At 47.6% G+C, this 20,862-nt stretch overlaps 1 protein-coding gene across 2 annotated transcripts in view; it reads right to left on the bottom strand.

Moving 5' to 3' along the window:
- The window catches only part of SLC13A3 (solute carrier family 13 member 3), a 62,658-nt gene that overhangs the window by 26,153 nt on the left and 15,643 nt on the right, over window positions 1-20,862 (bottom strand). Inside the window, exons 1-4 of one of the 2 annotated variants that reach the window (XM_033094787.1) lie at window positions 14,494-14,514; window positions 12,006-12,271; window positions 9,549-9,712; window positions 835-901 (exon numbers count right to left, since the gene is read on the bottom strand). In XM_033094787.1, the coding sequence (XP_032950678.1) occupies window positions 835-901; window positions 9,549-9,712; window positions 12,006-12,241 (467 nt within the window). In that variant the 5' untranslated portion in view covers window positions 12,242-12,271; window positions 14,494-14,514. Of the gene's footprint in view, window positions 1-834; window positions 902-9,548; window positions 9,713-12,005; window positions 12,272-14,493; window positions 14,515-20,862 lie in introns of those variants that run through there. The other variant, XM_033094786.1, reaches the window with a different exon arrangement.

Genomic DNA, 20,862 nt, shown 5'->3' with positions numbered 1-20,862 from the left:
GCATCCACAGCAGGGCCGGGCTCATCCTAAAGCTCTCACTAAATATTTGTCGAATGAATGAAGCAGACCTGATCGATGCCCAGCAATGCCTCCAGCAAGCCACTTTACTTCCTGCTATTGCATCACCATTAAAGCGAGAGAATGATACTATTAACAACAAGTGCTACCATCCGTGCATGTAGGGCCTTGCAACCTGCTTGGTTGACATTACCTCATTCAATCGCAAAACAACCCTGTAAGGTGGGTTCCAATGTCTCGTCCCATCCCGTTGGTAGGTGAAACTCACTGAGGCTCAGGAAAGGTTAACTGCCTTGTTTAAAGGGCACAGCAGGTAAGCAGCAGAGCCAGGGTTCAAAGTCAGGTCTGCCTGGCTCCACCCCCCCAGGATCTCAACCACGCAGTTCTGTACAAAGGACATCAAAGACGGAAGGTGCCATCGATGTCCAGGTGCTCCTTGACTCACGTACATGTGAAGATGAGTGTTGTCTCCTAGGATATTTGTGCCGTAAGGCCTCTTGAGCTGGTCTGCACCCCTCTCGTCCTTGCCTAGCGTGCGGCATGTGCTTCCCTGCTCTTCTGGGCCCTCTGAGACTCTTCAGTCATCAGGACTCGAGCGATTTAATGTGCTCCCCTGCCCTGTCCACATTTGTGTTTTTTAAGGGGTCTGTGGAAGTCTGTGCTTAAGCCCAAGGGATGAGTGGTGGAAATGTGGGCAATTAGATCATTTGGAGAAACAGTCAGAGACGGGATGGGGTTGCTTGTGGCACTGAATTCTTGCTCATCATCTCCTTGGACCAAGCACTGGCTCCTCTACAATTTTCACCGGGAACTTACTCTTCTGTGCTGGCAAGAGACTGCATCTCCGTGGGCACGGTGTGTAGGCCATTTGTCCGCACTGCAGCTAGGAGGAAAGAGCATGATGTCTTTAGTGTCATGTAAATGGGAGAGAGTGTACCCCTTCTTTTGTAGTCCGTCAAGAGCGCTTCCTCAGGCTCTGCCCTTTGCCAAGGATCCCACAGTATTCACTGAATCGAATGAATGAACGAACGAATGAATGAACAAACAAACAAAGAAATAAAATAAGGCACTCAACATTCCATCTTCCTGTCCCACCCACTCCCATTTGGAGATGACCCCAGACCTGTGGGCAGGGAGTTAGCTGCAAGACTGCTTGAGAACCCATAACTCAAGCCTGAAAGTGTTTTGGGGACAAGAAAAATCGAAGGGATTAAAAACAGCCATTGCCAAAGGGATGTTTGGGAAAAACTAGCTATGAGTGGTAATGGATCAGCAATGGGACGGGTGACCCCAATCTCTCACTCATTCATTCAAAAAGGATTTATTGAGCACCTACTATGTGCTATTGACTATGAACTTGGGGTACACAGTGAACAATATACAACAAGGTCCCTGTTCCCATGAAGTTTATATTCTAGAAGGGGAGACAGACAACAAACACGTAAAGAAAATTTCAGGTGGTGACGAAAGTGATGGAGGAAGTAAAACCGGGCCATGTGAAGGAAAGTAATTGCAGAGTGGGGAGGAGAAGTAGGTGATCAACTGTGATTAGGTCAACAGAGAGACACCATCAGTGGATGGCATTTGATCTAAGACCTCAAGGATAAAAAGGAGCCAGTCACATGAAGAGCCATGAGAAGAAGGTTCTGGATAACAGGAACAGCAAGTGCAAAGGCCCTGGGGTAAGACACTGGGCAGAATTGAGGAATCATGAAAAGGCCAGCGTGTTGGGAAAGTAGTGAGTAGGGAAGGCCTAGGAAAGGTGGGAGTGGGGTAGGCAGAGGTCAACAGAAGTCAGAAGTCAAATCAAGGATGGAGAACCCTTGCAGGATTTAGAGTCCAAGATGGATATCATGTGATTCACATTTCGCAAACATCTCTGGGCCTGGGAGGGGAAAATGGACTGTAGCGGGGCAAAGCTGGAAGCTGGGAGACTAGTTCAGAATCTGTTGTGTTTTCTAGGTAAGATGATGATGACTGCACCAGGCTGGTGGCCATAGAGATGCTGAGAACGAATAAAGTGTGGATGTGTTTCAGTTGTTAGATGAGACCTTGGTGCAACTTGGAGTCCAGGACCAGAACTCAGTCACGCGAACCCTAGGCAATGAATCCATCAGTAATGTCACTGAGTGACAAGACATGAAAATCCATGTCCTTGTGGAGCTTACCTTCTGCTAAGGGGGACAGACCATACACAAGTAAGTATATATATGTATATACACAGCATGTAAGGAGGAAATGAGTGTCACGGAGAAAAAGCAGGGAGGGGGACAGGTATTCTGGGATGGGACACCTTTTATAAAGGGTGGTCAGGAAGTCTGACTGAGAAGGTGACATCAAACAGAGACCTGAAGAAGATGAGGTGAGCCATGCAAACCTCCAGTGCAAGAAAGAGCAGATGCAAAGGCCCTGAGGTGACAGTGTGTCTGGTGTGTCCAGAGGCAGAAGGGAGACCAGTGTGGCCAGAGGAGCCTGAGGGAGTGGGAGAGGAACAGGTGAGGTGAGAGAAGTGGCAAGGGGTGGGGGTGGCAGGAGTGGGCTGGATCATACCAGGGGCTCACAGGAAAACTTTGGCTTCTCCTCTGAGCCAGATGGGAGCAGAACCAGGGGAGTGGTTGCGCAGAGGAGTCAGGACAGGATCTGACTTTATTTTAAAAGTATCCTTTGCTTGATAGGTCAGTCTCCCTAGAAGCCTTTGATAGTGTTTTGGGGACAAGAAAAATCGAAGGGATTAAAGGTTCCTGCAGCTGAAACCATCACTAAGAGCCAAAGAACCCATCCCTGGGCATTGGGCATTTGACTGGTAGCTGAACACATGGGTTCTTGGTTCAGATCATAGCTCCATCACTTACTATGTGATCTTAGATGACTGGTTCCCAGCCGGGGTCAATTCTGCCTCCAAGGGACATTGAGCAATGTTTGGAGACACTTCTGGTTGTCACAACTCGGGGGTGGGGGGTGCTGCTGGCATCTGGTAGGTAGACGCCAGGGATGCTGCTGAACGTCGTCCAATGCCCAGGACGGACCCCACATCAAAGAATTATTTCAACCAGAATGTCAACAGTGCCGAGGTTGAGAAACACTGCTTTAGATAAATCCCTTAACCTCTCTGTAGCTGTTATTTAATTCATAAAATGGAAGTAATAATTCTCCGAGGGTTGTCAGGAAGATTAAGGAGTTGACCCACTTACTACAGATGGAATATTTGTGTTTGCCCCAAATTCCTATGTCAAAATCTCAGTCGCAGTGTGATGGCATTAGGAGGAGGGACTCTTGGGGGGTGATTAGGTCATGAGGGGGGGCCCTCACAATGGGATTAACGCTCTTATAAAAGAGACCCCACTGAGCTCTCTTGCCCCTTCCACCATGTGTGGACACAGTGAGAAGATGACCAGCTCTGAAGCAGGAAGTGGGCTCTCACCCGACATCGAATCTGCTGGTGATCTTGGGCTTTCCAGCCTCCAGAACTGTGTGAAATAAACACCCTGTTTGTGGTATATTTCTTATAGAAGGCACCAAGACACCATTTAAAGCAGGGACTGGCAAATTTCTTTTGTAACAGGCCAGATAGTAAATATTTTAGGCTTTCGAGCCCTTGTGGTCTCTGTCAGTAACTAGTCAGCTCTGCCATGATATCTTGAAAGCACCCATAGACAATACATAAACGAATAAGTGTGACTAAACCTTTATTTTTTGGACACTGAAATTTGAATTTCGTATAATTTTCACTTGTCACAAAACAGTCTTCTACTGTTGATTGCTTTCACCCACTTAAAAAATATAAACTATTCTTAATTCACAAATTGCACACACAAAAAAAACAGGTGGTGGGCTAGATTTGGTGGGCTGAAGTTTGCCAGATTTAAAGAACCTCCCAGGAATCTGAGCGCCAGCAAGGATTTTGTTAATGTGTGTTACTCTTGAGGAAGAATGGCCCCTGACGTCTGGAAGTGGCGTGACCCAGATATGCCATGTTGTTCTCTTGTTGGACCTAAATCATCTTCACATCACCGAACTCAGACAAAGTCACTCTGAGACTGACAAAAGGCGCCACAGCAAGGACCCGTCACAAATCTATTGAGCACACAGCCATCTGCCACCCACAAAATGCCAAGCATCCTCTGCTCTTGCGAAACGAATGGCTGCTACTTCTTTACCCAAGCATCGAGTTGCGCCCGATCTGTCAGTACCCAATCTAGAGAAAACCCTGCTTCCTTAGACACCCCCTCCACATGACGCAACCACAGCCCAAGTCCTCTGAGAGGTCCTAACACCCTCTTACTGAGATGACCCAGGTAAACCCCCGTGTGTGCTCTTCTCCCTCACTGAGGCAGCAGGAGCAAACTCCTGGGACCTTTGTCCACGTGGACTGGGAAGAAGGGTCTAGACTCCAGCCTTGGTTCTTTCCCTGTCTCTCCCAGGAACTTGGAGAAGTCCCCTCCCCTCTCCACCTGGGCTGCTCCTTTCCTGTTGGTACCTAGAGGGAGCAGGATTCCTTGATGGCTGACTGTGTCATTTTTACTATGTCTAAGGCTGGCCCTGCTGACCACCAGCCAGGGTCTGAAGGCTAAAGGCAGCTTGGTTCATCCTGGGCCATGGGGACAAGGGCCGCAGGGCTCCCGTGGTGCGCTGCGCACAGCCAGAGGCACTGAAGCAGGAAGTGAGGGGCAGTTAATAGGACACTGATGCTAAGGGACAAAGTTGCTCCCCAGGGGATGGCCCGACGGGAAGAACTCTGACCCAGTGACCCTCCCCAGCCCCCACTCATCTCTAGTTCACGTCGTACCCTTCCCTCTGCAGTCTTGGGTAAAACAGTACAATTTCCTGGGAGGGCCCAGGCCCCACCCTAGGGGTTCTGGTTTAGGGGCTCTCGAGTGGGGCTGGGGCCTCAGTATTTTTGAAAAGTTCTGCAGGTGACTCTTTTGGGCAGCCAGGGTTGAACACGACTCGCCTGAAGTTCCACAAGGGGAAACTGAAGCCTCTGACGATTGCCCACGCCCTCAGAGGGGGTGTGTGCTCACCAGGTGGCCTCTGTCCCTACCTGGCCCCTGTTACTCATCCATGGACCCTGGGTGCTGCCATCATCTGAGCTGGGGAGCCCCGATGTAAGACGGTATGTGCTGTACACAAGGCTGGTTAGGAGCTTGGGGCTTCCATAAGGTCGTATTCAAGTAATGCCCATCCCCGAGTTTATCAGGCAGGGGGATGACATTTTTCCCGTTTATACTCTTCCAGCAGCCTCAGAATACCTGGGGACACTGAGTCCAGACAGGTGGCGTAAGGTTGGGATCAAGAGACCCAAAGGGTCAGTGGCAGAGTCAGGCTTGTGCCAGGAATGTTGATTCCATCCCCCCGAATCTCACTCTATCTCCAAAGACTGCCCACCTGGCCCTTGGTAGGTCTGACCTGGAACTGCGAACCCTAGTCTAACCTTGATGTTGGGCACATAGAAGGCCCTCAGGAAAGAGTTCTTGTATCTAATTAGGTAAAGAGCACCCCAGGGAAAGTCAAGGCCCGGCTCTCAGGTCTCGGGTAAGCTTCATGACACTATATGTGAAATGGGAGGTACTGTCCTGATCTATAAGATGAGAAAAAAGCCTTCAAAGGAGGCCCCCCACCACCCCGCTCCTGGCCTCACGAATGAAGAGCGAAACGGGAGGGCAATGCTTAACCCAGCCTAATAGATTGGAGCCTCTTGGGCATTCCTAAAGGAGACGTGGGTGGCATGCTGGCCTCCCTTGGGCAGAGTAAAGGAGGGAAAGAATAGTAGAGTTTACTTTCAAAAACCAGCTGGGCACCTTACTGGCTCAGGGACACTGGGCAAATACTTCACCACTCTGAGCGTCAGTTTCCTCCTCTGTAAAATGGGCGTGATGAGAGGACAACCCCTGTAGTGGAGGACCTGATGGGGACGCACATGTAGAAGGAGGCTGGAGACGCCACCACCCACCCGGCCCCACGGTCCCCCAGGCAGTGCAAGGAGCAGAGCTGGGTAAAGGATCTGAAGAGAAACAGCAGGCTGCCCTCCAAGTCTGAGCACCCCCAGGATCTGGTCCAGTGAGCCCCACCCTGCCCCAGACTGTCTCGCTCGGGGATGGTGCTCATAAGCACAGGTCCCAGATTCAGACAGAGCTCAGTAACTAACTCATCATGTTACTTTGGGCAGATTGTTTTGTCTCTGAGCCCCAGTCCTCTCATCTGTAAAATGGGGCTCATTCACCCCCTAGTGCTGTTAGGAAGACTGAACAAGATAATTGCCATGAAAACCAGAGCACAGTATCTGGGTCTTAAGAAAATGAAAGTGTCCATCATCGCTGTCACTATGGCTGTCCCTCATGCACTTAAAGTCCCAGGAGCCTCCCCGTCCCTGTCCTGGCCCACTAACAGAGTCTCCACTCTCTTCACCGCTGTCCTCACCTCCTGACCCCAGGACAGAGCACAGAAACTGGGTGAAAGGCAACACCTCTCTTTGCACTGGAACGGGCCTTGCTTTAGGTCTTAGGGTTGATCATTAACCAATGCCAGCTCTCTGATCCCAAAACGCAGGTGTCTGCCCCGGCCTCCGAGGGTCTCCTACCTCCTGACACCCTGCAGCATAAGGGAAAAGACTCTAAATTCACCTTGTGCCCAACATTGGGTGAGACCTTGGGCAAGTCCCTTCCCCTTCCTGGGTCTTTTCATTTTTATAATGAGGGACTTGGCTTTCCAACTTTTTTTTTTTTCTTTTGGCCACTAGACTCTGAGAAAAACCTTATGTTGGAGGCAGAATAACAGAGGTTCAGAGCACAGGCTCTGAAGTCAGCCAGCCTAGATTCAAAACACCAGAGCGGCTGTTTTGAAACTAGGTGACCTTGGGGCTACTTTATCCGCTTTTATTTATTTCTTCCTTGATTTCCATCCCTCTGAATGAGGTCAATGCTAGCTCCATGTCAGCCGGATGTAAGGCCCTAAGAAGAGTCCTTGCACAAAGCAAGTGCTCAATAAACATCTGTGATGTTGATTGGGAGCTCAGTGTAGAAAGCAGATAAAGTGGGGGCAGCTGGAGTTGAAATGGGAGGAGCTTGCTGCCACCCCAGGGTGACTGACCACGGGACAGTTCTCTTGGAGTCCCAAGACTCAGGGGAAAGTTTGAAAACCAACGAAGCTGATGTCAGGGAGCAGAAAACTGCAAACTACAGCATTTGGGCTAAATCTGGCCCACTGCCTGACATCTAAGAAAGTGTCGAACGTTTTTAAATGGCTGGAAAAATAATCAGTAGAAGAATAATATTTCCTGATGTAAAAGTTGTCAATACAATTTTAGTTGCAGCACCCATAAATAAAAGGTCATTGGAACACCGCCTCTGCCGCTCATTTACATATTGTCTATGGATGCTCTCTCTGCGAGGGCAGAGTTCATTGGTTGTGACAGAAGCACCAGCAAAGCCTAAAAGAACGATCTGGTCATTTACAGAAAATGTTTGCCAACCCCAGCTCTAGAGCGTCTCTTCCCTTCCACGTAGAGGCCTTTGACCTTGCCTAGATTCTGGCTCTGCTACTTTACCAACAATGTGATTGATTCCGAACATCTCGCTTTGCCTCTGAACCTCATCTGTAAGGTTCTTATAATCCTTTCTAGATTTCAAAGCTGCTGTGGAAATAAAATAAGCAAAACCCCTTATTGCATGACGGGGAAATACCCATACTACAGTAAATGAGATTAACATAGATGGTACATGGATCGATATTTAGGTTTTTAATAGATGCATATTTATTTTCATGCATATTTGAAAAAAACATAACTAGCACACCAAAGCCCATGGTTTCACGGATAATGTCTGTTGTGTTAGTGGGGGTAAGTGATCCAAAGCTACTGGGGCAGATCTGCCATCCAGCTGTCAACATGTGGCTTCCTAGGTAGCATCTCTCCCCCCATGGGCCCCCCATCATAGTCATTCTCATTGGCTAACCTTGGTCACATGACCGCATCTAATTGCAAGGCAAACTGGAAAATTGAGCCTTTTCTCTGCCCAGCCATGCGCCCATGTAGGGGTTCTATTACTAAAAGAACAAAGGAAGAATCAATACTGGGGGCAAACTAGCAACCTCTGCCCATAGATGTATCAGTTTAAGGCTTCCTTTTAAAATATATTTATTTATAAGTAAAAAGAAAGACATTTTAAAGCAGACAGGATATGGCCTCCGAATTGATCCTGGAACTGCCTTTCTCTGACTTCTTGATATTTGAGGGAAATAAACCCTTATTCTTTTAGTCACTTGCCGACTGGCATTCTTTTAAGTGCAGCCAAAAGAGTTCTCACTGATGCAGTTGGTTTCACGGGTAAGAGAGTGGGCTCTGGAGACAGACTGCCTGCGTGCAAAGTCGGGCTCAGCCGTTTACCTGCTGTGCGACGTGGGGAAGTCACTTGCTCAGCCCTTGCTTAGTCATGTAAAAACAGGGCAGCTCCTTTCGCTTTATTTAGAACACCGGTTCAGAGGTTGGAGTGAATCAGATCCCTCAGTTCCTGGCACATTCTCGCTATTTCTTGCACGAGGCCCCTCTGTTGTTTCCCTTACCGTATGTATGTATGCATTTAGTCCCTTATATCTTCATTTCTCATTCCCATCCTTCCCAGAGCAACCCCGCGGACGTGTTTAATGTGAAGCTTTTCCTCTGTTTACGTTCCTATAAACCATTTTCTCATTTGCGTGTATTCTTAATTTACATAACGGTATTGTGTTCTCTATTTCATTCTGGCTTTTCCCCCCCCAGTCACACCTATGTGTAATGAGCTCCACGTCTATCACTATACGTTCCTCTCATTCTTTGCTCCTAAAAGCAGGAGAGCACTCAATGGTGTGCACCCACCACACCGGCCCTGCCCTGCCCTTCACGAGGGACACATTCATGGGACTACCAGCTCACCACACAGAGAAAGCTGCCGTGAGCACGGCCGCACATGGCCCCTCCGGACCTATGCCAGAGTCCCTTTCGTATTTCATTCAGGAGCACAACTGCTCGTTATAGGGTATAGGCACATTGAATTTCAGGAAATTTTGCAGAATGCCCTTAAGAAACACTGACTGGTCCCCACCTGCCACCCCCAGCAGTACACAGGGTTCCATTCCTGCCAACACTTTCTATTATCTCGTTTTCTTATTTTTGCCAGTCACATTGAAGTAAATCTCTTTGTTGCTTCAGTTTGCCTTTCTCTGGATAGTACTGATTTTGGGCATCTCTTCAAATGCTTTAAAACAAGATTTAATTACAGTACTTACTTCAGAAGGCTGTTTGGAGAGGTAAAGGAGATAATGCATATAAAATGGTTAGCTCATTGCTTAGTGCATAGTAAATGCTCAATAAATGCACTTTTTTAAGTACCATGGTTTGACTTCGTTAATTCTCAATTATTATTATTATTAAAATACTCAGCACTTAGTAGGTGCTCCATAAGTGCGTTCTTTTCGCCTACCCTGACACGCTTCGGACTTCTCCATCCAACTCCTCCACCTTGGTCGGCCTGGCCCCAAGTCCCTTTCCACAGCCTCACCTGCATTCTCTTCACTCTCCCAGCTGAGGTCCTTCCGAGCCTCCTTCTGGCCAAACAGACTCTTCAGGATGGCGCTGGCGATGGGCAGCATCATGGCGGTAGACGCAGTGTTGCTCAGCCACATGGACAGGAAGGAGGTGGTCACCATCATCCCCAGGATGAGCCTGGGAACAGAGGGGGTTAGAGGCAGACCCAGAACTGGGTCCAGGAAGTCCTCTGGCCCGAGTTTGCCCTGAGGAATCCAGCCCACTCGTTTTATAGATGAGAAGTTAAGGCCCAGAGCGGACGAGCCTGTGACCAAATGGGGACCAAATCCAGTCACCAGCCTTGAGATCTAAGGAAACTGGCTCAATGTATGTAAGTGAACTCACCACAGGTATCCAAGGTAAAATAGTTCCAAAGACCCTCTGAAATTGTCTCTTCTTTGCCCCCAAATCCTTGATGGCTCCCATTGTAGGATGAAGTTGCCTTGGTTTGGCACCAAGACTCTACCATCCTCCTCTCCCACTCCCCCTCCCATTCCTACCAGGCACCCCTGCTCAGCCTCAGCTGAACTCCTCACCAGCACCCAGCATGCCCTGCTCTCCCGCCTGCCTTCCATTGCTTGGTCCCTCCTACCAACAGGAATCCAAGTTTCATGACCTTTTCCCTTTACATCCAACTCTTAATCCACTTGGAATGTATTTAGATGTACAGTATGAAGTCAGCTCTAAGTAGATCTTTTTGTCAAAGAATAATGTAATTAATTCAACCCCCACCGTTTACAGAATAATCTTTCCCTTCCTCGCTGATGCAGATTTAGTCTAAGTTATTTATTCTGTGTTTTCAAATCTATTTCTGAACTAGCGTCATACTGATTTCATTGTGGGAACTTTAAAATATGTTTGCTAGCAGCCCCACTCATTCTTCAAAGTCAAATGTAAGCTCCGCCACAAAGAAGTCAGCCCCTATCTCTCACCGGGGCTCCTATGGCATGTGGTCCCCTTGGGTATCAAACACTGCTTTCTGTTGGGATCGGTTCTATAGATGGAATATCTCTCCTAGGACTGACAGTTCCCCCAGGAGGAAACAGCTCCAGAGACTAGCATAGTGCTTGGCCCAGAGCAAATGCTAAAAACCCACAAGTTATCCAGAACTTTCTTCTCCCTCACCCCCACCCCCAAGCCCATCACAAAAAGAGCTCTCCCATCTATCCATTCTGTCCATCTCCACTGCCACCACCCTCGTCCAAGTTGTCACCATCTCTTGTCTGGACACCCAGAACAGTCTCCTAACTGGGCTGCATCCAGCTTCTCACTGCCTATCTGCTCTTCGCACAGCAGCCAAGAGGAATTGTCTTAAAAATGCAAATCTGGTGATGTCACTCCCCAGCTTAGAACTCTTTAAAGCAGAGATTCATAACCAGAAGTCTATGGATATAATTCAGGATGGAGAGGAGGAGGGGAAAATACATCTTTGTTTTACTAACACCTAAAAGAAATGAACTATTTCCTTCAGTGATAAACACAAAGGCCACAAAGTTCAGTAGTATTAGAAGTGTCTGGGACTTAATTACCAATTAAGATCACAGATATTTTCATATCACATTGTTGTATAACAGTTGCAGACATCTTGGAATATCGTTAAGAGTCAAAACGGCCTCAAACCTATAGTTGTTGTTAGGCCAGTCCTTAGATCTCATGATTTACTAGAAGGAGCACATATGGTACCATACCACAAATTTGTGTGTTTTTAAAAAATTATTTGGATAACTGCATTTTTCTGTAATTGTAGTGGTTGTTGTTGTTTTAAATCCCAGGTGTTGTGCTTTATGCATTTAAAAGCATTATTCTGGGAAGGAATCCTTAATATTCACCAGATTGGAAAACAAAGATTAAAAGAACAATAACCCAATTTTAAAGGCCATTCAAGCCCCTTAGAATAAAAGCTCAAATCCTAGTCAGGGGTTGGAGGCCCTGCTAGAATGGACCCTGCCTCCTGTCTCTCTAAAGCCATCTTTTTACCCACTCACTACCCACCCTGTCATCTTGGCTGGTAAATAGCAAACTAGGATGACAATGGCCAGCATTTACTGTGCAGATCTAGGCTATAGTATCGTTATTTTACAGACCGAGAGAGGTTAAGTCCTTTCCAGGAAAGGTGGAATTCAGCCCTCAGCAGCCAGTCATACTGCTAATATGGCCCATTCTAAAACTACAGGACACAATTCCCTGGGGCCAGGGTCTGGGAATCGGCATTTCAACCAGTTTCCCAGGTGATTCTTACACACTTTTGAGAAGCTCCCACGAGCCTAGCACTGTGTCTGGCACACAGAGGGGGCTCATTAAATATCTGAGGAATGAATAAATATGTGGAAGGCGGGACATGGTGAGTAACCGGGAAGAATGAATTTGGGCTCCAAGAGACGTGGGCCCTCTGCCTCCCCACCTTTGGACTGGACCCGTCACCGGGCCTTACCAGGCCGGCTGGACCCCAACGAGCATCAGGACCTTGAGGGCGATTCTCCGGTGTAGGTTCCACTCCTCGATGGCGGTGGCCATGATCAGACCGCTGAGGAAGAGGAAGTTGGTGTCCAGGAAGTACTGGGGGCAGACTCTGCTGGACGGCAGGATACCCAAGAAGGGGAAGAGCACGATGGGCAGCAGGGCCGTCACCGAGAGGGGCAGGGCTTCCGTGCACCAGTACACCGCCATGAGCAGGATGACAAACAGGCAGCGGCCTTCCTGCAGGGGGAAATGCAGGCTCAGGAGGGTCAGCAGAGCCCGGGGTGGCGTCACCAATCTAAGCTTCATTTTGCTCTCAACTATAAAATGGGGACACTATCTCTGTCCATTTTATAGGACTATACGCAATACCCCGTTGTCTGAGAAGTAGACTCGGAGATGAGCATGAGCGTACAAGCAGTTTACTGAATAGGGGATCCCAGAAAGTTCTGGAATGTTAGCAGGAAAGTCAAGCAGAGAAGGAAGCCAATAGTGTGTGTTAATGAGGTTACCACTGTGAGCAGCGGGAGCTCAATCCTGATGGGGACCCTGGGAGACTGGGAGACGGTGTAGGTCATGCCTCAGTCATCCACCTGGGAGGCGAGGAAGCTGGGCTATTTATGTGCCAACTCCTGGCCATCACTGGTTGAGAGCTGCTTCTGGGAGCATCCGTCCCCAGCATTTCCAGCCTGCCCATGTACATCCAGAGAATACACTTATCTGAGCGTCTTGGGTGCAGTAAGAAGCCAGCTATTGGCATGTGCAGAATGGTGAGTGCCGATGGGGATGTGGAGGGAACACCTGTAACAGCTGCCACATCTGTACCCAGCATGCAGTATGATGCCTAACACATAGTGCACACTCTATAAATAGTAGCAATAATACGTGCTATATTGTGCACTGTTTGGTGGGACTATAAAATGGTACAGCTGCTGAGGAAAACAGTGTGGTGGTTTCACAAGATATGAAATAGAATTACCATATGAGCCAGCATTTTCACTTCTGGGTATATACCCCAAAGAACTGAAAGCAGGATCTCAGTGAGTGTTTATACACCTATGTTCATAGCAGCGTTTTCACAATAGCTAACATGTGGAAGCAACCCACGTGTCCATCAACAGATGACTGAATAAGCAAAATGTGATATATATATATGTATATATATGCATATATAGTATAAATATATAAGTATATATGTAGTATATATATATATATATATATAAAATGAAATATTATTCAGCCTTAAAAAGGAAGGAAATTCTGACATATGCTACAACACGGATGAACTTTGAAGATATTATGTTAAGTGAAATAAGCCAGTCACAAAAGAAGACGAATACTGTAGAATTCCACTTATATGAGGCATCTAGAGTAGTGAACCTCTCAGAGGCAGAAAGTAGAATGGTGGTTGCCAGGGGCTGGGGGAGGAAGGTGGGGGAGTCATTGTTTACTGGGTACAGAGCTTGAGTTTTACAAGATAAAAGAGTTCTGGAGAGGGCTGGTTGGATAGTGATGACAGCTGCTCAACATTATGAATGTAGTTAACACCACTGAACTGTGCACTTAAAAACAGGCATAGTTAAAACGGCAAAATTTATGTTCTATGTATTTTACCACAATAAAAAATTGGGGAAAGATCTCATTTTCCTATTGACTTAAGATACATTCTTCTGGAGGAAAAAACAAAATAAAATGGACACCCAGAGTGAATACAATCAATTATCCTGCAGGAGATGGAAAAATTTCTTGTTAGGGGCAGGCAAGAAAGAAATGATTATAAAACAAATGAACACGACTTGAAATGAATATTTCAACATGTCAGGTTATTGGATACACACTTTAAAGATTGAAAGCAAAAACAATAATACAGAATCAAATCTAATGACTAAAAAGTCCCTGGGTTTTGATTTCTCATCGTCCTCTCAGTTCCTAAACCAGGCAGATCCCAGCATAGCAGGGGTAAGATATCTAATCACACACCTGTAAATATTTATTACTTTTAGCCCTTGGTCCAAGCAAAACTGCATATTGAATCACAATATATAAAACAAATCCTGAATATAAAAATTTAGTTAAAAGGGAGTTTTTCTGGGAAAAGTGGAATGAGGAGTTATCCACCGTGCCACTCAGTTCTCTCCCTCCCTTCCACCTACAAGGGAAGTGCCTGAGACATTCCCTGACTCAGGAAGTCAGTGGTGGACAGTCAGACCATCACCAGCCACCCCCTGGCATTTCTCTGGCTTTGCAGATGTGGAGACTGGGACCAGAGAGGGGAAAGGTCAGATAGCAGATAGGTGGCAGAGATGTTTCTAGAAGCCCAAACCAGGACTCCCTAGGCAGCTGAGACCCTGCGCCTGGTCCTTTATGGAAAAAACCCTCTTAGTCTTATGGGTGCTTGGAGCCAAAGGGCATTGTCCGAGTGTTCCACAGAGGCAAACAGAGGAGCAGGCCCATCCAGGTACCTCCAGGTACTCCCAGTACGTAGAACAAAGATGGTGGAAAGCGGCGGCACGATGAAGAGCACCGCGCTGTTTGCAGAAGCTCTTGGAATCCCCACATTCTGCCAGCAGAGCTTCAGGGACCACCTGAGGAGCCAATATATCCAAATGCTCAGACCACAGAACATCAAATTTAGCTAATTCGGTCTTCTTAGGGGTAGGAGCCTGTGAGTCTGCAGAGGAAACTGAGTGTCAGCTGGAGACGGTCAGTTTCCACAGCTCAGGTATAAAGTGGCTTTTCTGAAGACACATGGATCCTGAGAGATGGGCCAGATTTCAAGCTGAAGAAGCCTGAATTTTGGCTACTGGTACCACAGAGGCCTGATGCCCCCACTTCATTTTTCTTCATTTAACAAGTCTCCACCTATGTTAGTCAATGTTCTCCAAAGAAATAGGACCAATAGGAGATACATATAATAAATAATAATTATAATTATTATATATAGATACATATAAATAAATATATATAAATATATATACATATACATAAATATATATATATATATTTATGGAGGGAGGGAGGGAGGAAGGGAGAGGGGGAGGGAGGGAGAGAGAGAGAGGAGAGAGAGAGAAGGGCAGATTGCTTATAGGATTGGCTCACACCGTTATGGAGGCCAGGAAGTCCAGTGAGCTGCCATCTGCAAGCTGGAGAACCAGGAAATCTGGTGGTGTAATTCAGCCCCAATCTGAAGGGCTGAGAATCAGGGGGCTGATGGTGAGCCCCGTGAGTCTGAAATCCTGAGCACCAGGAGCTTCAATGGATGTCCCAGGGCAGGAGAAGACGGCTGCCTCGGATCAAGCAGAGAGAGGAATCCGCCCTTCCTTCGCCTTTTTGTTCCATAAGCTCTCAGTTGATTGGATGATTCCCACCCACACTGGGGAGGGTAGATCTTCTCTACTCATCTACTGATTCAAACGCGGATCACCTGGAAGTGACCATTCTAACTTCTGACTCGAGACTGTTTGTGTGTTAAAGTCACTGGAGGATTTTAATTACTTCCCAAGAGTAATGGGAAAAGTCACGTCTATAGGCGTAGTCATCCAAGTTCCGGTGGAAGAACGTCCCCCACTGACTACCTTTTAGAGTCACAGCTGGAGAGAAGACTACACATGACTTTTTTTGAAAATTAACTTTATGAGCTATAATTTACACACAACCAAATGCATCCATTGTAGATGTACAGTTTGAGTTTTGACAAACTTACATAACCGTATAACATCACAACCAAGATATACATTTCCATCAGCTCAGAAAGTTCCATTTTGCCCCTTTGATGCCAATCCCCCAACCTCCACTGCCGTGATTTCCATCGCTAATAGATTGGTTTTGCCTGTTCTTAGACTTCACTTCAATGAAAGCATACAAGATGTGCTTTCGTATTTTTTCTCGGCATAATGCCTGTGAGATTCATCCATGCGGTTGTGTGTCAGCACTTCCTTCTTTTTTATTGCTGAATAATATTCCATTCTGTGACCGTTAATATTCCATTCTGCTGTCCCTCATCCCCCCACCCCTGCCAGGTCTTGAGGACAGAAATGACTTCTGGGAGAGCAAACAGTGTGTACCCCTGTTTATTTGTTCGTCCTCCTGCTGATGGACATTTGGATTGCTTCCAGCTTGGGGCTGTTATGAATAAAGCTGTTTTGAACGTTCAAATACATCTACTTCATGGGTGACATCCTTTGAGCCTTTCTCTGCCATGTATTAATTCTAGACATTATATAATGGGGGGTGGGAATATGTGTGGGTAAATTCTGGATGCACAGGTTGCCTTTTAAAGGCTCTGAATACCAAACCTGTATTCATATTCTCTCTCTCTCTTTCCTCTTCTTTCTCTGTTTCTCTCTCGCCCTCCCCCTCGTCTCCATTCCCCCCTCCCTCTCTGGGTGCTCTTGCCAGGATGTCAATATCAGTCCTTTGTAAAGGAATGACTCCAGACACAGCAGGTGTCCGCTGGGGAGGTGACCAGGGGAAATGAAGCAAACTGAAAATGTCAGGATTTGGGAAGTCAATCATTGGCCCGCAAGGGGCTTTGGCAGTAAATGGGTCAAGAGTGTGTTCCATTACCTCGTTGGTTAGGGATTGGAGCTGAGCCCGGGTGACCCCAAATAGCTTCAGTGCCCCAGCTGAGCTTCCAAATGGATTCAGAATTGCCTGCTGGATGCCAGACATCTGGTGGGGGGTTAATAAGTGCTGCTGTCCCTCATCCCCCCACCCCTGCCAGGTATTGGGGACAGAACTGAATTCTGGGAGAGTAAAAATCTCCCAGCAGGCATGGCGGCCGGGACTAGCGAGCCACAGCCTGTGAACATGGAGTGGTGGGCTCGCAGAGGTCAAGCAGGCCAAGCCCATTCCTGTCTCCAGGTCTTTGCACCTGCTGTCCTCTCTGCTGGGCCCCCTCAACCCTGACCTCTGCCCAGCTGGCTCCTTCTTGTTGTTTAGCCCTCATCTCAAAGGTCGCCTCCTCAGGGAGTCCTTCTCTGATCACGCTGCTGTGGTCTGATCTCCACTGTCCAGCCTTGTTCTTGTTGAGCACTTATCAATAGCTCAAGTATTTCTTGTTTGTTGACTTTTTATCTCTCTACAAGGGATCACAGGATGCTGTATTTAAAATTCCTGCCCCGTTTTAAGACCCCCATTTTGCAGGTGTAGAAACTGAGGTCTGGAGAGGAAGAGGAGTCTTTTCAGGAGCTTGCAGAGCACAAGAGCAGATCTTATCACTCCCCGTCCTGGTTACCATTTAAATAATGGACCGGGGACGGGGGTCCAGGTGGCTCCAGGATTGCACACCAGTCCGCAGCACATTTGTGCCACCTCTGCCTCTGGGCTCCCGCACCTTTGGTGAACTCAGACCAGCCACTACGCCCCAGGACGTTTAGTTTGCGTGTCTGCAAAATGGAGGCTTCTCTGGAACCCTCTAGGGCAGATTACCTAGAAGGGTAGAGTCATGAGATCCCAAAGCCCTGTTCCTTTGAATTTTAACTTCTGGGGTTTAGAGGCTGGGGGAGGTGTCTCATCTTGCAGGCTTATTTTCTGGGTCATCTCAGATCAGTAGTTAGCCTCCTGGTCACTTTGTTCTGTCCAGAGGCTCTGCTTCAGGAAGGGAATCTTGCTGAGGTGGCCCAGGGTAGGTGGGGTCATGTCTCCAGGTGAAACACCTCTCAACTCCCCAGCCTCCCACCTGGGCCATCAAAAGCTGACATGACTCAGCTGAAACCACTAGGGGTGGAAGAGCCTGAAGGAGACTGTACCCCGGAACACAGATACCAAAAGCAAGAAGCCTGATCCTAATTATCAAGGCTGACCCCAGCGACCAGATTTGGAAAACCTTGAGGTGGATGGGGTTGGAGGATGGCTGAAATGGAAAGTGGTCAGCTTTCTTTTTCAGAAAGGAAAAGAATGCCAAGGAAATCCCCAGGGCTGGGCTGTCTAAATGCAGTAGCTTCAGGCTACATGGGGCTATTTAAATTTAAATTCATTCCAATGAAATGAAATTTAGAATTCCAGTTTCTCCCTCACATGAGCCACAGTTGAAATGCTCAGTAGCCGTGAGCATTTGATGGGCGTGTTTACCATACTGCACAGAGAATATAGGACATTTGCTTCACCTTAGAAAGTTCTGCTGGACAGAGCTTTTCTAGAGAAGTCAAGCCTGAGGGCCAGGAAGCCGGGGCATAGTGGTTTTGCCACTGAATTTTTGTGGCAAGTCACCGAACCTTCTGAGCCTGAGTTTGTTCATCTGCATATTGGAAATGACAATCTGAGGGTGTCTACATCACAGAAGATCCCACTGAAATCATTTCTTTAGTTATTATCATTATTATTATTTTGCTATTTCACAGAGTTGTACCTGTGCAGTAGTTCCTCCTATTTCTTAACACCACTCTTCCAGACTTTATCTTTGATATCCCCTTTTTTACTTATTTCTCACACTGTCTTTTTGTGGGTCTCATGCTGTTCATCCATCACAGGATTGGCTCCGCTCTTTCCAGACCAGTTCTCTGTTAAAGGAAAGCGTGGGGAGAGGGGCTGGGAGGAAGCTGGGGCAGGAGTTGTCTAAGCATTAGCACCGTTGGTTATCTCAGAATCCATTTTCACCAGCTCTGCTCTGAATAAGTCTCTACTCTAAGTGGCAGGCTTAGTGTGGAGAATAGGTATGAAGACGCAAGAACGTTACATTTCTTCTGCGTCTCTTTGAGCTTTCAGGTCTCTGACTAATCAAGAGAGTAAACGTAGAACCATTACCACCGTAGAGCTGATCATTAACCATCCTGTCTCTTCCACCCGCCTTCTGACATCCTGCTTCTCGCCAAGGGTCTTCGGGCCCCTCTTTCAGTTTATCTGGACTCTGTACTGTCACGTGAGTCTCAGGGACTGTCCCCACTCCCTGTGCATGCTCCAGGCTTTGCCAGGATTGGGAAGGGCTCACAGGGTTGAAAAATACTTCTGGAGAAGTCCGCATCCTGCCTGGGAGCTCAGAGGCATGTGCCTCTCTTGGTTTCCTTCTGCAATTTGGTCCAAATCTCACTGCCATTGTCATCTCTTCTTCACACACCCGGGGATGGGACTGTGGTCTGCCCGTCATCATCAAAGATGACATTTTCTTTGCTACTTTTTGTTGCTGTCGTCAGACTCCTTCAGAAAGGTGGATGGACTAGAAGTCTAGATTTCACCTACTTAAACCAGAAGTGCTTTCCACCTAGTAATTTTGTCCTCAGGGAAGGACTGTATTTCCTTCCATTTCTGTGTATTTTCTAATCTTTCTACAATAAACATGCACAGTAGAAAGAGCATGGGCTTTGGGATCAGATAAGCCCGAATTTGAAACTCGGTCCTCCCACGCTCTAGCTGTGTGATCCTGGGCCAGCTCCTAACGCCCTCACCCTCCGTTTCCTTACATGCTGTAGGTACACGGGAATAGTTCCTACCTCGGAGAGGGATTTATTTCATTCATATAATCACTGACCCAGAGAAGGACACATGGGGATGCTCAATAAATGTGAGCTATTGTTATTCGTATTAATCATTAATAATCACATATTCATGTTACCGTAGTGTTAATAATTCAAGTTTAATTTCTTAAAGGTGGGCTTCAAAAATTTCTTAAATCTTAAAATAAAATCTTAAAATCTGAGAGCTAGAATGAACCTGAGATCATTTAGTCCAACGGTTCTCAACAAGGGGTGATTCTGTCTCCCAGGGGCTATGTGTCTGGAGACATTTTGGGTTGCAGTGATTCGAGGGGGGAGTGCTAGTGGCATGTAGTGGGTAGAGGCCAGGGATGCAGCTGACCGGCCTGAGGTGTCAGGACAACCCCCACCACACAGAGTTGATTAGTTTCCAGGAGTGTCAATAGCACCACGGTTGAAAACCCTGGTCCAATCTAACCCCTAGTACAATGGTTGCCCAGAGAAAGAAAGTGAGTTGCCTGAGGTCACCCAGCGAGTCAGAGATAAGGACTTGTTTTACCTTATTTCCTTGAAAGACCACTGTGCCCTAAGCTTTATCACACAGCAGGAGCTGCGAGCAGGGCTGGGCCTGGGGTGAGGCAGGTGCAAGACCCTGACAGGGAGCCCCACTTAAACTTTGCTCCCTGAGCGCCTCCCTGGGCTTACTCTAATCCTGGCCCTGATTGGGAGGGAGAAAGGCGGGGCGGTCCCCACAGTCCCTGAGCAGCCCTATTCCTGCCAACCCAACCCATACATTTCTTACCGGAAGCCTTGTAATCCCCCTGCCAAAGAAATCCCAGTTTCCCAGATTTAGCCAATCCATTACCACAGGGATTAAAGTCTGTAAGCAGAACATGCAGAGGTGGGTGGTGAGGGGGGTAGAAAATGCCATGTCAGGCAGTTAATTTTTGAGCTGGGGAATGACTTCCAGGCAGATACAAGGCAACTTTTTTCCCATTGACCCCAAGCTTGCCCCCCTCATTCACTCAGAAAAGAAAGAGAACTGGTCTGTTCTCCAAGCCCAGAAGCAGGAGCTGCCTGGAAACTTTATCTACCACCATTCCCCCGCCCCACCCCCTACACCAGCTCCCTGGTGGGTTGCAGCAGGCATTTTTGTCAGGGCACTGGGCTGTGCCCAGGCCCACAGCAGGCACCAGCGGCTTCATGCCAGGCCCTTCGGGGTGGAGGACTGGGGCCAGCTGGCCACAGCGGTGCCCTCCTGCTGCCCACTAGAGGCCTGTTCCCCAGAAGTGTCCATGGCTGAGGCTGTGGGGCGCTCTGAATTTTGAATTCTAGAAAGGCAGAAGCCATGTCTTAAACCTCTCAGAATGCCCTCACCACTCCTAGCCTAGGGCCAGTACTAAGCAGTGGTCAAAGCCTCTG

Source organism: Rhinolophus ferrumequinum, chromosome 23 (assembly GCF_004115265.2).
Source record: "Rhinolophus ferrumequinum isolate MPI-CBG mRhiFer1 chromosome 23, mRhiFer1_v1.p, whole genome shotgun sequence".
NCBI classification, from domain to species: Eukaryota; Metazoa; Chordata; class Mammalia; order Chiroptera; family Rhinolophidae; genus Rhinolophus; species Rhinolophus ferrumequinum.
This window is presented reverse-complemented; position numbering and strand designations above follow the sequence as displayed.